The following is a 16,822-nucleotide window of genomic DNA, read 5'->3' on the forward strand; positions in this document are numbered from 1 at the left end:
TTCTAAGCAAGCACCTTTATTAAGGTAAAAGCATTACAGAGAAAACATGTTCAAAACAATAAAAATTCTTCAAGTGCTTGCTCATGTCAACTCCATTGTAGGGGTGTGTGCTTGCCACATGCACCAGTGCTGGAAATTTTTCCCTCCGTGATATCCGTCGGGGACCAGCTCTGGTGCCCTCTTGAGTGGCACACGTATGCACCAGTATATGGGGCATCGCCGGCTCCTCTCCCTCAGTTCCTTCTTACCACCAGTGACAGTGCTGGAATGTTTCCTTGCCTCGGCAAGCTTACCTTTCTCAACTGTGCCTAGTTGTGAATCTCTTGTGTATATAGTTCTTAGGAAGTTTGTATAGTTTTAGTTCCCTTAGTGCATAAAATGGTAATAGCTAGTCCCCTACAGGATTTAGCCTAGGGATGGGGCATGCCCTGATCCTGGGCTTCAAGCCTTGTTACTGCTGCAAAAAACCCCTATGCCAGTCAGTGATCCCCATCAAAACGGTCTGAAGTGCTTGGGGGGGGACCCATATGAGCGACAAGTGTCGCATTTTTAAGAATTTCAAGCCGCAAACCAAAAAGGAGCGGGACATTTGACTTAGAGCGCTCCTTATGGAGTCGGCCCTTGGAGCCAGCCCCATCGGACTCCGCTGCAAGCACTGCAACATCTCGGTATGCTGCAAACGCAGGGGTTATGGTCGCAAGAGGCGCTCGCGCTACATATAAACGTCAGGGAGCTCAGACCCATCCGTCTGGCTTGCGCAGTGTTCCTTCCCCACCCGTCCAGTTGGGTGGTGCAGGTGTTGACTGACAAAACATGTTCCTCCATGTTCTATGTCAGCTTGCAAGGGGGAGCTCATTTGTCGGCTTTGTCCCAGGAAGCCCTTTGTCCGTGGGACTTCTGCATCCAGCATGCAATCCACCTGGAGGCCTTGCATCTCCTTGGTGTCTGGAACAAACTAGTGGATCACCTTAGCAGGTTCTTCTTTCACCACAAGTGGTCCCTCCATTTGGAGGTGGTCAAGATGCTCTTCCAGAAGTGGGGAGCTCCCCAAATGGACCTGTTCACCACTAGACAGAACAGAAGGTGTCATCGGTTCTGCTCTCTGCAAGGTCTCTGCAAAGGCTCGCTTTCTGATGCTTTTCTCCTGTCTTGGTCAGGAGGCCTAATGTACCAGGGTGGATTTGATTTAAATCATGGTTTAAATAACTAGTCAGGAAGACTCGATTGATTTAAATCACTAGTCAGGAAGACTCTATTTTAATCATGGATTTCTACATAAAAGTGCATTCTTCTGGATTGTTATGACCTTAATACATATTCTTCATATCTCAGAGATAGATATAGGTTTCATTTTTAGAAGGTACACACTATACATCTTTAAAGTGATTTATTTTGAAAACTTTTCAGATTAGTTTTACAGCTATATCAGAAAATGAATGATTGTTTGGTTATTTCATTTACCAAAGGTAATTGAAGCAGATAGTTCACCTCCCAATGACTTCATAAATATCTCCAATTCAACAGGTTAATCATTAATATGTGGAGGATTTTCTTGCCATGCTGTTTTGGGAGGAGAACATCACCCAGACAAACATTTAAATTGTTTTATTTAACTAAAACAACAACGTTATGTATTCTGGATTTTTTTTCTTCAACAGCAAACATAATATTTTAACAAAACAAGCATATGAATTTTTGAATTTAGTTAAAATTCAAGTTTTTTAAAATCGGGTTTTTTTGTTTAAAATTGTTTTAACTAAAATAGTTAAATGAAACATGGTCTGTAACATGGTCTTCGGTATACACGTTCACAACGCATTATGCTATCACTCAGCAGGCCAGAGATGATGATGGTTTTGGCAGAGCTGTGTTGCAATCAACGTGTCCATGAACTCCTACCCGCTTCCGGAGGTATTGCTTGGGAGTCACCTACAGTGGAATGGACATGAGCAAGCACTTGAAGAAGAAAAAACAGTTACTAACCTTTCATAATGGTTGCTCTTCGAGATATGTGGCTCATGTCCATTCCATGACCCACCCTCCTTCCCCTCTGTTGGAGTTCTGGCAAGAAGGAACTGAGGGAGGGGGGTGCTGGTGGAGCCCCTTACACCAGCACATACGCGCACCACTCCAGAGGGCTCCAGAGTTGGTCCCCTATGGATACCACAGAGTGAAAACTTCCAGCACCGGTGCATATTGCGAGTGCACACACCTATAATGGAATGGACATGAGCAACACATCTTGAAGAACAACAGTTACAAGAAGTTAGCAGCCAATTTTTCATACATGTATGCTAAAAGCTGACTAGAGGTCACCTGTCAGTGTTATGGGGCCCTAGTAAGCCAAAGTCTTTCAAATCCTTCTGCAAGGATTGGGGCCCCCATTGGACAGAAGGTTCTGTCCATTTGCTGGATCAGAAAAAGGACCCTGTGTCAGTTAAGTTCATCCTTTTATACCAAAAGCCCTTTCTTTGTCTCTCAGTCTCTGGAAAACCCAGCTTGAATCAGTATATGCCCAACCACTCCAGGGTATGTTACTTGCCTAGAGTGATTTGCCTGAATAACCCCCTCCCTCTCCCCACTCTTTTTAGTTCCTATAGGAGCTGTGGTAACTCTCCACCATGGAGTAAATCAGTCATACATAAACGATTTATATATTTATGATCCCCAAAGATATTGCATGTGATTGCAATATCTGTTACAACAGCATCCTTTCCTCCTCACACTCCTCCTCCAATTTTGTGCATTAAGCCCCTCGCCCCACTCCATTTTCAAAATTTGTTTTTTTCCTGTGCATTGCTTGGTGGTGAGCACTTCCTTTTGGCTCAGTATAGACTTCACTTCTGAGTCTTTCATGCTTGTCTCTTTTTAATCCTTATTTGGTTGTCAAATATTCTGCCTACAGGTCTCCACCCTTGGAGTAATGTAATAGATGTTCATGAGGTAGAATATAAACACATCTTCTGGATAGAAGAGCCGCCTAAGTCTTTATCTTTCTATTACAATATACAAAACAAATTAATTTTGTTCAGTGAGTTGTCCCGAATGTTAATGTGATAAACTTGTATGAAATATTAACTCACGTTATCTTAAGTCAAGACTTGGGTTTAGGTGGTGAAAATGGCAATATTTTTGAAAAATGATAGTTGGTAGCATGGATCCCAGTGAGAGAATGTAAACCAGTTTCTGTCCTGTTTGATAGAATTCAGTACTTTTTAAAGAGCTAAATAAGTAACATCTCTACTAAAAACTGGTTTGACATCAGAATATAAATTGATATGCATTTTTATATTGGGTTTCTATACAGCTGAAGTTGGGGTAGCTTCAGAAAAGTTTTAATAACTTGATTTTAATGTACCATTCAGTTTGTTTTAAGCATGTTTTGTCAGTCAAACTCCAAGCTGTATGGATTCGGCTTTCTTAAGCCTTTCAAGAACAATATTGTACCTTCAGAAGCTGCTGGACTTTTTAAATGTATTTCTTATAATTATGTGTTTTTCTTTGTTTTCAAATAGTTTATACAACCATATCCAGCTTTCTAGTAATTTAATGCCTGGCTGTGACTACTCACTTTTTAAGGTATGCCCAGTAAGCTTTTTAAAATTATTGATGTAAATCACAATCTTATATAACTGTTTTCTTGAATAAGTAAAGATACCATGATCAAAAATTTTTAAGTGACTAGTGATATTGGGAGCCCAGCTGGTGGAGATGTGTTAAAGGGGCCTAACTTTCAGAAAGTGCTGAGCACCTGCCCTCTGAAAATCAGACTCTTTTAAAATGACTAAAGTTGGGCACTCAGAATCACTAGTTGCTTTGAAAATTCAGTCCCATGACCCTACTGATGCATTGGTTTTCATCACCCTGTATCTTGTTTGTGCCTGCATTGTAAGAATTTTACAAGATATGAGCCCAAGTACTTGATATGATCAAGTTTCAAAGTTGTTTTTAATAGTGCAAAAGATCTTCCATTCATTACTTTATAACGTGGTTTTTGGTATGCAACAAAGGGGGTCACATGGCTGTTTAACTAGTACTTTATACATAATAAAACTTTCCCATATTTTAAGAGAACGTAGTGTTTATGAAAGTTATCAAACAAAGCAAGTTTTATAGAGGTTTTCATGCTTGCTGGCAACAGGCACATCACTGACAACAGCTTTATAAGCTTTCCCTGGTAATCCTGCCAGTGGCCTTCTATCTTGACCTAGAGGAATTGCTTCTCAGGGCGATGAAGTAGTTTGATCTCTCTGTGGCTACCAATAAGAGTGCCAAATGTGGGAAAGTGACCTAACATCATTAACTGACTTTCCACTTTCATCCAAAGTTCTGTGAAGCACAGATATTGAATTGTAGCTCTTCTCTGAAAACTTACTATTAAAGATATTCTTTTATATATCAAACACTGCAATGTTAACAGCACTGAGAGTGGGAGCTGGGTTCTTTTCTGACTAGTGCAGCAAGTGTTAAGTAAGTTCCAATTGCAAAGCCTTCATTGCTGGCAATGCATGAATCAGAAAACACAGTTTGCCTTTTAAATGATAGGTTGACTTTTTTTGAAAGGATAGCAGTTTAAAAAAAATTATTTGTAAACCCTGCATATTTTGCTCTGGAATTCATTGAGGCAGTAAACAGTGAGTGCCATGATGCCACTTTGACTAAGTCACTCTTTGACTGTAAGCAACTTTCCCACTTCGCACCTGAGTAAACCATAGCACAAAGATTCAGTAACCTGGCCAGAATCACACAATCTTGGTGGTCAAACTGAAGACTATAACTCAGGAGTCCTTGGTAAAAAGAAAAGGCTGTGGTAGTAAGTCTGAGATCTTGGGGGTCAGTTGACCCAGGCTTGGACTGTGGGGCTAAAAATAACTGTGTGCATGTTCCTCCTTGGGCTGGGGGCTGGCCACAGTAGCCTCTTTCCTTGCCAGGTTTCAGAGTCTGGACTCCAGCCCAAACCCAAATATATATACTGCTATTTTTAGCTCTGCAGCCCACCCCCACCCCCGCAAGCTGTAGTCAGTTGACCTGGATCTTAAACTCAGTGCCACAGGTTTTCGCTTGCAGTGTAGGCATACCCCCTTGTTTTAATTACTGGTTATGTTGCCCAGTTTCATACAGGACTAAACAAATGTCTCACCTGGGCTGTATTTGAACCAGTTTACATACAGCATTCTGTAGCAGACTTCAAGTTACTTATTCATGACTTTGCTATACAAATAAGAATTCAGCTGTCTGAGAAATATTACATTTTTAGTTCCTAAATTTCTCCATTACTATTTAGCATGAAACTGGTGTTGCTCTTAGTATTCAGTGTTCCTAACCTAGAATAAGGTACTCTGTGGGGAAAAATCATTACTATTCTTAAACTGTAAATTCTGTTCTTGTGTTGCAATTTAAATGTTACTTCCCCTTTTATGTTGTATAATAAAATACAAATGAGATATTTTGCCATTTACTGTCTTACTGTACGTTTTGTAGGATGGGATTGAACCTATGTGGGAAGATGAGAAAAATAAGCGAGGAGGACGATGGCTAATTACACTAACTAAACAGCAGAGACGAAATGATCTTGATCGCTTCTGGCTAGAGACAGTAAGCTCTATGACATTTCATATTATAACTTAAGATTCTTACGTTGAATAGCTAACTACAAAGGGCTTTTCTATTTGGCAGTACTAAAATCTTTCATGACTTTTTCCTTACAAAAATAGATTGTCATGAAACACGAGGTACCCTAATGATGCTCAGACATATCATTTGAAGTAAGACAAGCATACAAATATTAGGCTACATATTACATTTAAAGTAGGACTGTCAAGCGATTAAAAAAATTAATAGCACTGTTAAACAATAATAGAATGCTATTTATTTAAATAGTTTTGGATATTTTCTACATTTTTAAATGTACGGATTTCAGTTACAACACAGAATACAAAGTGTACAGTTCTCACTTCATTTTTGATTACAAATATTTGCACTGTAAAAAAACAAAAGAAATAGTATTTTTCAATTCACCTAATGAGCGTACTATAGTGAATCTCTTTATCATGAAATTTAAACTTACAAATGTAGAGTTGTGTACAAAAAACCTGCATTCAAAAATAAAACAATGTAAAACTTTAGAGCCTACTGGTCCACTCAGTGCTACGTCTTGTTCAGCCAATCACTCAGACAAACAAGTTTGTGCACATTTGCAGGAGATAATGCTGCCTGCTTCTTGTTTACAATATCACCTGAAAGGTGAGAACAGGCGTTCTGTAGAAATCTCACATTGGTATCTTCTTTGTGTTCTGTCAAATCTGCAGTGAAAGTGTTCTTAAAATGAGCAGCGTGTGCTGGGTCATCATCCGAGACTGCTATAACATGAAATATGTGGCATAATGTGTGTAAAACAGAGTAGGAGACATACAATTCTCCTCCAAGGAGTTCAGTCACAAATTTAATTAATGCATTATTTTTTAACAAGCATCATCAACATGGAAGCATGTCCTCTGGAATGGTGGCCGAAGCATAAAGGGGCATATGAATGTTTAGCATAACTGGCATGTAGATACCTTGCAGTGCTAGCTACAAAAGTGCCATGCGAACACCTGTTCTCACTTTCAGATGATGTTGTAAATAAGAAGTGGGCAGCATTATCTCCTGTAAATGTAAACAAACTTGTTTGTTTTAGCGATTGGCTGAACAAGAAGTAGGACTGAATGGACGTGTAGGCTCTAAAGTTTTACATTATTTTGTTTTTGAGTGCAGTTATGTAACCAAAAAAATCTACATTTGTGATTTGCACTTACACGTTAAAGAGATTGCAGTATTGTATGAGGTGAATTGAAAAATACTATTTCTTTTGTTTGCCATTTTTGCAGTGCAAATATTTGTAATGAAAAATAATATAAAATGAGCACTGTCAACTTTGTATACTGTGTAATTGAAATCAATATATTTGAAAATGTAGAAAAACATCCCCCCAAAAAATATTTAATAAAATTCAATTGGTATTTTATTGTTTAACACTTAATCGTGTGAGTTAACTGCAATTAATCGACAGCCCTAGTTTAAAGGTGACTTGCAAATGTTTGTTAAAAAGCCAACTGGTAGTTGTCTCTTCAATGCCCCTGATAGAGGTAATTCTGCACACAGCTGATTAGCCCTCTTACCCTAATGATGTAGAGTATTAGTCATACGTTTCAGCTACTGGTGAAGTTTAATTATTTGCATGTTGTCTCTAACATTATGTTTGTTAAGAGTATCTATGTTTTATTTACGTTTTATTTTCTTAATAGTTTATACATACAGTGGAATTGATGTAAGCATTGTCAATAAGATTCCCTTTATACTTACCTTCTTTCATTTCATGTAGTGGATACTGAATATTATGCGTTCAAAAACGGTGCTGGGCTAGTACAATTGTCTAGTGCATTACACAAGATTCCATTTTCCTCTCTCCAGGTTCTCCTGTTGTTTTGTAGACTATTTTAGAATCTTAAATGCAAAAAGCTGTAGCTGCCAAATACTCCTAGAAAATCGTAGGATAATGTATGTATGTTCACAAAATGTATCACATGGAAAAGGCTAAAGTTTACTTTGTCCTAAGAACTGAATAGATTCTTCAGCATCTAGTGGAGTCAGATGTTTGACAGAATGTCCTGGTATTAAATTGTGGTTAGTACATTGCAAAACTGTCACCCTGCATAAGCAATCATATAACAGTAAATCTTAATACAACACCAAAGTGACGTGTCAGAATTATTTTGTGATTGAAAATACAATATTGGCCCATATTTTCTGCTACAGCTGAGGAGAGCACAATGCAATTTGGTGAGGAACCAGTGCCTAGTATAATTTAGGGCAATCTAAAGGCTAAATTATGCTGATTGCCTATGGCTCAAGGAATGCTATGGCTGCTTGGCATAAGATGGAGCAGAAGGGAGCCCTGGCTATACAACAGCAGCAAAGCAGGGGATTGCATAAGAATTGTTATACTAGCTCTTCTGCTGGACTGTTCTACACTGGGATCTGGTGACCAGCTTTGGCTTTAGAGGGGGTAATCAATTATTTTTTGCCAAGGTCCAGATTTCTTGATCAAAGTCCAGACTCCAGAGAAAATAATACAAAAATAACAATAAGTAAATAAAAAGTTCACAGTCCATTCAAAAGCCTCTGGTGGTCTGGATTTGGCCCACAGTCTGCCTATTGACTACTTCTGCTTTAGGGTGTGATATGGCTGCTGACACAAGGCAGCCTCACTGCACCCCAGAATCTGTTGCTGTCACTTCTTCCTTCTGCCTGGAAGGACACGAAGAGATCCAAGTGGCTTTGGTGCATATACTCCATTTCGCATGCAACTTTGAGTGAAACTCAGAGTGGTGGTGGAGAGGGTGTTGCATCTATCAGATCCATGGGCACCATAAGAGCCTTGTGATGTGTCCCAAAGACATAATACAGTTTGCAGAGTCACAAGATGAGTATTTTCAGGCTAATTGCTATTTCTCATACGCCATAATAAATATTGCATAAAAGAACTTTCAAGTCCCAAGAGTTATAGTTTAAAAACTACAGGGAGGTAGTATACTGTTTCTCGATGTAATGTAATCACACCATCCTGATCAACCTAAACTACACTTGGTTTACTTCTCTGCTACCTAAACATTATGAAAAATCCAAGAAACATGGCATTGCTTTCAAACATTTTATAAACAGAAAATACAAAATATTTAACTTTTCTGTTTCAACATGAAAACAAAGGTTAGGAAAGTGAACTGTTCAGTTGCTTGTAACTTATTGCACATGTCCTAACCGCACAGGCAGATAGATGCGTGATTATGCAGTCACACATCAGGGAGCAGCTCCATTAATCGTTTCAATAATTTTTCACAACTAGTTCAATCAAAACAAAATCAGAACCCTTTCCTTTTCCTTCTGTCCTCTTGATTTGTCAACATGTTACACAAACTTCTGTTAGGTTGGCCAAGTTTGGAATATAACTACAAACTATTTTACTTAAGATAGAGATACAACAGCATTTAATTTTTTCCCTTGTCTAATAGAAATAACATGTCTATAAATCGTATATTTGTCACATCTTATCTGTCCTTGGTAGCATTTTATGGCCAAATACTAAGAGACCATGCTGTTGGTTAAATAATACTTCGGATGTTTTGTGTGGCATGAGCCTAAAAGTTTAGAGCTTCCACTACTCAAGTGAATATAATGTGTTCCCCTTGCAGTTGTGTGCAGCTTCTATAAAATGTGTGTGTGTGGGGGGGGGGTGTTATGTTTGATTTATTTACTAGCACGTTATGGCCATTAGATTTCCTTTGCAGTTGCCAATTAATCTTTAAGAATTGGTTTAGTTCTCACACTGCTTTGAACAGTGTTTTTAAGTCTAAAACTTTTAAATGATTTTGAAATTTTTTATTCAAGATAATGATCAGTACATAATGTCTAAGATGCAAATGAAGCAAACAAACTTCCATTGATTGGCTGCATTCATCTGCACAGATGAACTTCTCCAGCCCATTTTGTAATATAACACAGGCCATAGAACTTCCCCCAAAATAATTCCTAGAATTTACCTTTCAGGAAAACATCCAATCTTGATTTTAAAATTCTCAGTGAAGGAGAATAACCATGACTATTGGTAAATTGTTTCAATAGTTAATTATGCTCACTGTTAAAAATGTATGCATTATTTCCAGTCTGAACTTGGCTAGCTTTAACTTCCAGCCATTGGGTCATGTTATACCTTTCTATGCTAGATTGAAGAGCCCATTATTAAACATTTGTTCCCCATGTATGTACTTAGTATGTAACCAAGTCACCCCTTAACCTTCTTTTTGTTAAGCTAAATATATTGAGCTCCTTGATTCTGTAACTATAAAGCATGTTTTCTAATCCTTTAATCATTCTTGTGGCTCTTCTGTGAACTCTCTCCAATTTTTCATTGCCCTTTTTTAATTACGGCAGAACTGGATGTAGTATTCCAGCAGTGGCTGCTTCAGTGCCAAATACAGAGGTGAAATAACCTCTCTACTCCTACTTCATTCTCATATTTAAACATCCAAGGATAGCTTCAGCCCTTTTGGCCATAGCATCTCACTAAGAGCTCATGTTTAGTTGATTATCCACCATGACCACCAAATCTTTTTCAATGTCTCTGTTTCAGAGAGAGTCCTCCATCCTGTAAGTATGGCCTACTTTTTTGTTCCTAGATGTACACGTTTACATTTAGCAATATTAAAGTTCATATTGTTTGCTTGAGCCCAGCTTACCAAACAATCCAGATCAGTCTAAATCAGTGACCTGTCCTCTGAGTTATTTATCGCTCCCCACCAAATCCTTATTTACAAACTTTCAGTAATGATTTTGTTTTCTTCCAGGTCATCCATAAAAATGTTACGGTAGGCCAAGAAGTGATCCCTGCGGGCTCCACTAGAAACACCCGCTTGATGATGATGATTCCCCGTATACAATTTTATTTTGAGACCTATCAGTTAGCCAGCTTTTAATCCATTTAATGTGTGCCATGTTAATTTTATATCATTCTAGTTTTAATCAAAATGTTGTGCCAGTACCAAGTAAAATGCCTCAAAGGAGTCTAAGCATATTACATAAACACAATTACCTTTTATCAACTGAACTTGTAATTTTCTCCCCAAAAAAAAAAAAAAATCAAGTTATTTTGACAGGATCTGTTTTCCATAAACCCATGTTGATTGCCACTAATTTTATTACCCTCGTTTTAATTCTTTATTAATTGAGTCCTGTATCAGGCACTCCACTGTCTTGCCTGGGACCAGTGTCAGACTGACAGGTGTATCATTACCCAGGTTGTCCTGTTTACTCTTTCTAAATACTGGTACATCACTAGCTTTCGTCCAGTCTTCTAGAACTTCCTCAGTGTTCCAGGACTTCAAGAAAATTGACATGAATGGTCCAGTGAACTCCTCACACAGCTCTTTTAAAATGATGTAATTTTAAAATTAAAATTGGATGTAAATTATCCAGACCTGCTGATTTAAAATGTCTAATTTTAGTAGCTGTTTTAACATTTTCCAGAGATCCTAGTGGAAAGCATTATCACCATATCATGAGGTTACTCCATCTGTTCTCCCCCCCCCCAATACAGAACAGAAATATTAAACACTTCTGCCTTTTCGACATTATTATTGATAATTGTACCATTTCCATCTAGTAACGGACCAATACCATTGTCGGGATTCTTTGTTCCTAGTGTACTAAAGAAAACTCTTTATTGTCCTTAACTCTGCTGGTCATAGATTTTTTCTTATGTCCCTTTGCTTCTTATTAGTTTTCTACAATTCCTAGCTTCTGATTTTATATTCATTACTATCAGCTTCCTCTTCCTACGCCAAGAGAAGAGATTTAACCTTTCCATTCCAACTCTGAGGGGTCTCCACGTTGGTCCATCATAGCAAGTAAACATCTCTGTGCAGTACCTGCATTTGTGTAAACATTGTGCACGGGGAGCATTATCATGTGCACTTGTGTTTCAGGGTACAGTCACAACATGGGTTGGCGCAGTGAGCTGTTTGCAGTGCCTTGGAGTTTGATCCAAGCTTGATCCATTGCTCCTCATGCATTGAAGCTGAGTGTGCAGCAAAGGTGGTGCACTCAGCCCCTGGGGAAAGAATATATGTTGCATATCTCCGTCGCAACCGCACATGAATCCTCAGCCAAAACACTTCTAAAATGTATAGTTGGTGGGGCTGCGTGGCGCAAAAGGGATCCTCCAAATACCTGAAAAGATGTATAGAGAAGAAGCAGAAAGAGCATTTGGGAGGATGATGGGAATTTCAAAATGACAGGCTATGTAGAGAAACCGTTCTGGAGATTTGGGAGGAGATGGAGGGCATGACTGTGGCATGTGTGGAGGGCTTGGCAGAGGAGAGTGTACTATAAAGGTTTCAGCTATGAAGCCTGTAGATAGATGGAAAACCTCAAACAAAACATCCCACCTAAAAAGAAATAAGGGAACTCCACTGCTATGCAACTAAACCTTTCTTATTCTAATTTTAACATAAATTTAGACATTAATATTTAGTGTTTTGATCATTCAGAATGAAAATGGTTTGTCTCCATGTGTAAGAGGTTTTCAGTACACCAAAAATTTAATACAATAATGTCTAATATAAAACTGCTTTATAAAAATGGAAGATTCCACTATAAAACACAATTTTATTTCAGGTTGTTTACCTCCCTTTAATAGTTGGTCTTTATTTTGTAGCTGCTGTGCCTTATCGGAGAGTCCTTTGATGACTACAGCGATGATGTATGTGGAGCTGTTGTTAATGTTAGAGCTAAGGGCGATAAAATAGCAATATGGACAACTGAATGTGAAAACAAGGATGCTGTTACGCATATAGGGTAAGTTATGTTTGCTATTCAGTGCCTTAGACTTGATACACATGACCGTATTCTTTAATACTAAATACCTTTTAAATTTGGGTAATTCAGTCAGAGATATCATGCTAATGCTGATCTTCTTCATTTTGAGATCAGTGGGTACAGTCTGGAAAATGTATTTTGGGGGAACAGTAAATTCTTCTGTAGTATGGCCTACTGATCAATATGTCTTAAGTTTAAAAAAAAAAAAAAAAAAAAGTACAAAATAAGTTATGCACACATTGTCACGTGCACTTACAGACTGAATCTTGCATGGATTTGAAGGATAGACCTACAGTAGGTTGTCTGAACTACTTGAGTGTCCCTCGTACCTTTTGGAAATAAAACATGAATAAATGGGAAGCAGATCCATGGTGAAAGCTTCATTGGCTCTTCTGAGTGGGGCATTGTAGCTAGCTAACTCAAGCTCCACTGCAATACACCAGCATGCACTAGGCTGATGATGTCCTGGCCATCACAGAGCATAGAGTAAGCCTATCCTGAAGCGGGTGTCTAAGGGTCACTTTCAATAAAACAAGTATAAACATATCTGATTACGTCTGGTGGGGGTGTGTGCTTTTTTTTAAAAAACACACTCTGAAAAACTGCATATATTCTATTACTTTAAAGCTGCTTTCTCATCCTCTCACCCTTTTACATAACCTCAAAAGAGAAAACTAGCTGTGTGTTTCAGTAATGTCATCTACCTTGCATCATTCTGGGCAAGGGACATAACAGCAGGCTGAGAGCTAAAATCATGGCAGGAATAAATATCCTGGAGCTCAAAGCGTTGACTTTTAGGTAATGTGCTGAATGTTGCCTCATCTTATTAGCAAATATTGGTGGAATTCTTATAGCTTCTTGCAGTTTAAATTTAAAGTACAAATTGTTTTTATTACTGGTCAGCTTAAAAAAAACTAGACGTGATTAAAATTGTCTTCTCTTCTGAAAGAAAACTAATTGCAGTATTTCCAGTAAAGGAAATTGCATATCTTTCCAGCCTGGTTAGATACCCCTTTTTTTTTTTTTTTTTTTTTTCTTCTTTAGTGGACTCAAGAAAATTCAAATGGAGTGATGATCTTAGAATAACAGAACTGACTCTTTTGTTGTTGAAGTCAAAATAAATGAGGCTACTTGAATATTTCCGTGGTCTACGTTTGTTGCCTTGATGGACAAGCATTTTTTTTTCTCGGCTAGATTTTTATAACTACAAATAGTGCATGGTTGCATGTTGACTTATGTTCGGTTTTGCATTCTGACTGCCTGTTCTGTGACTAGCAGAACAGTTTACCATATTAAGTCCAGTGAGATCTGCCTTACATGTAGCAGTCACTTCACTACTATGCCATCTCTTTCATTTAATGTTGGGGGCAAGTCTTCAGTGATAGACACAGTGAGTTACTGAACTTTGGTGCAGATGTTTTGGTACTCCAGGACACCATCCCAAGTATGCATCAGAATGGTATTAACAAACACTAAGGGTATGTCTACACTAGCAGAGTTACAGCACTGACAGTTACAGCGCCACTCAGAGAGCACTGAAGGGAAACCACTGTTGTGTCTTCACACTGTCAGCTGCCTGCGCAATAGCGTGTTCACACTTGCGGCACTTGCAGCAGTATTTGGAGCAGTGCACTCTGGGCAGCTATCCCACAGAGCATCTTTTCCTCTTCTGCCACGGCGGAGGGGGCCATGGGGCATCCTGGGTCCTGTCCCAGTGGCCCGTGATGCATTGCTTCGCATCCCAGCAATCCCTGTGCTTCTGTCCACATTTGGCGCCATCTTTCAACGGTTTATGTACTGCATGCTCTGCCTCTTCAGGTTGCAGGAATGGATCCCGAACTGTTGACCGCTATGCTGCTCGCTCTGACTAACATGTCACAAGTGGCAGTGGAGTTATTCCTTAAACTATGAAGGCAAGAGGAGTGCCAAATTGATCTCACCACGCATACTATCTACAACACGAGTTTGCTTGTGGCATTCACGCAGGTGCTGACCACAGTGGAACGCCGCTTTTGGGATCGGGAAACAAGCACTGAGTGGTGGGATCACATCGTCATGCACGTCTGGGATAACAAGCACTGGCTGCAGAACTTTCGCATGAGGAAAGCCACATTCATGGGACTGTGTGATGAGCTCGCCCCAGCCCTGCGGCGCAAGGACATGAGAATGAGAGCTGCTCTGCTGTTGGAGAAGCACGTGGCGATTGCGTTGTGGAAGCTGGCTATTCCAGACTGCTACCTATTGGTCGCTAACCAGTTCGGAGTGGGAAAGTCAACCATTGGACTCGTGTTGACGGAAGTGTGAAGGGCCATTAATTGCACCCTGCTCGGAAAGACCGTGACTCTGGGCAATGTGTGTGTGACATTGTGGATGGCTTTGCACAAATCACCGTGGGCATTTCACAGACATTAACACAGGTTGGTCCAGAAAGGTGCATGATGCACGCATCTTTCAGAACACTGGCCTGTTCAGGAAGCTGCAAGCAGGGACTTTCTTTCCGGACCAGAAGATCACCCTAGGGAAATCGAAATGCCCATTGTGATCCTGGGAGACCCCGCCTACCCCTTAATGCTGTGGCTTATGAAGCCATACACTGGACACCTTGACAGCAGCAAGGAGCGGTTCAGCAACAGGCTAAACAAGTGCAGAATGACTGTTGAGTGTGCTTTTGGCCGTTTAAAAGCCCGCTGGCGCTGCCTCTATGGAAAGCTGGACCTGGCTGTTGACAATATTCCTATGCTTATAGCGGCGTGTATGCTCCATATTTGTGAAGAGAAGGGTGAAAGCTTCACTCAGGGATGGACCACTGGTGCTCAGCTCCTGGAGGCTGAATTTGAACAGCCAGAGACAAGGGCTATTAGAGGGGCGCAGCGTGGGACCATAAGGATCAGGGATGCCTTGAGGCAGCAATTTGAAGCTGAAAACCACTAATATTTGTTGCTATGCTCAGGAGTCATTACTGAGTGCTTGTAATGCTAGTGATTGTGATTGGTGCAGACGATGCAATATGAAGATTTAAGATAATTGTTGCTTTGCAAGGCTCTGTTTGCTTTCAATTAATAGAATAAAGATTGCTTTCAAACCAACACAATTCTTTTATTAAAAACCAACAACTGGAGAAGAGAGTCAAACAAAAAAAACACATCAGCACTGAAGGGGTTGGGGGAAGGGAAGGTCCCAGGAGGAGGTGGGGTCTCGGGACGGTTAAAGATTTGTGTATGTCCAGGGATAATGTCAACCTTCTCCTTTGGAGTACAGTGCAGCAAGCACTGTACTTCAGCAGGGCCAAACTGCTGAGGGATGAGTGTTGAGTGCAGTGGGTAGTGGGAGTCCGCAGTTTTGGACTGTGATGGGGGAGGAGTGGAATGCCCTGGGTACAGACTGGAGCCAGGAGGTTGATAAGTGTGTGTTGGCGGTGTCTGGGGGCACATGGGAAAGAGTTTTGCGACAGCGGCTGCAGGGGAGGGCAGGCGTGGAGCTGATCAGTTTGCAGTGCTAGTGTCGCCTGGCGCTCCATAAAGTTTAAGAGCTGCTCCGTGGCTTCATTCTGGCGTGCCGCGTTCTCCTTTCGGACCCTCTTCTCGCTGTCCTGCCACTCCTTCAGTTCCTGTTTTTCAGCCGCAGAGTGCATCATAACATCAAGCAGAAAGTCCTCCTTGGTTCTTCTTGGCCGCTTTCTAATTCTGCACAGCTGTTCAGCTGGCGATAACAAAGAGGGAGGCTGGATTCCCAAGGTCAACTCTGTGAAGCTAAAACTCAACATTTTACAGAAACAGTATTGTTTGCAACACACAGAACACTGATTAAGTGATTTAAAACACAGCCAGTACTCTCACACCTGCCACTAACTGGCTGACCCCAGGCAAGCACACATGAGTCACAAGACCGCCAAAATGGTGAGTAGCACAGAGGCAGGGTAAATCGGTGTTCCTGGACCCTATGGTACACTGGGGAGAGCCAGCACTGTGGCAGAGGGGGCTGGTAATCATTCCTGTCCCCATATTTTCCTCAGGCTGTGTTCATTATGGAAGATAGCTCGTGGCTGAGGGTGAGCAGGGAATCGAGGGAGGGTCTTCTCCAAGCCTGCGGCTTCCGCCCTGGCCCCTATGCGGCTCACCTGTGTGCAGCAATGCCCCCCCACACCCAGTGATGGCAGAGTGGCTCGGGAAAGTTACAGTTAATGGGGCAAGAAACAAAGCACCTCTGCCAAAGAACTTGCAGCAGAGGATTGCCCAGAATCTCCATGAGTTTCCTGGAAATCTCTGAGGGAGATTCCTGTGAAGTGAGGGAGTCAATCAACAGCCTGTTCCGCCGCTCAGACTAGGCATGTGGTGGTATGCGGATCATACAGACACAAGCCTGCTTTCTGCAACCCTACTGCCCCCAACAACTCGCTTCAGCAATTTCCAAAATC

General features: G+C 40.5%; 1 protein-coding gene across 3 annotated transcripts in view; it reads left to right on the plus strand.

Annotated features, from left to right (window-relative positions):
• Nucleotides 1–16,822, plus strand: part of EIF4E (eukaryotic translation initiation factor 4E) — a 43,458-nt gene that overhangs the window by 23,557 nt on the left and 3,079 nt on the right. Inside the window, exons 4-8 of one of the 3 annotated variants that reach the window (XM_065404722.1) lie at nucleotides 3,516–3,579; nucleotides 5,482–5,595; nucleotides 10,166–10,182; nucleotides 10,380–10,400; nucleotides 12,248–12,341. In XM_065404722.1, the coding sequence (XP_065260794.1) occupies nucleotides 3,516–3,579; nucleotides 5,482–5,595; nucleotides 10,166–10,182; nucleotides 10,380–10,400; nucleotides 12,248–12,338 (307 nt within the window). In that variant the 3' untranslated portion in view covers nucleotides 12,339–12,341. Of the gene's footprint in view, nucleotides 1–3,515; nucleotides 3,580–5,481; nucleotides 5,596–10,165; nucleotides 10,183–10,379; nucleotides 10,401–12,247; nucleotides 12,388–16,822 lie in introns of those variants that run through there. The other 2 variants (XM_065404720.1, XM_065404721.1) reach the window with 2 other exon arrangements.

Source organism: Emys orbicularis, chromosome 5, assembly GCF_028017835.1.
Source record: "Emys orbicularis isolate rEmyOrb1 chromosome 5, rEmyOrb1.hap1, whole genome shotgun sequence".
Classification (NCBI taxonomy): Eukaryota; Metazoa; Chordata; order Testudines; family Emydidae; genus Emys; species Emys orbicularis.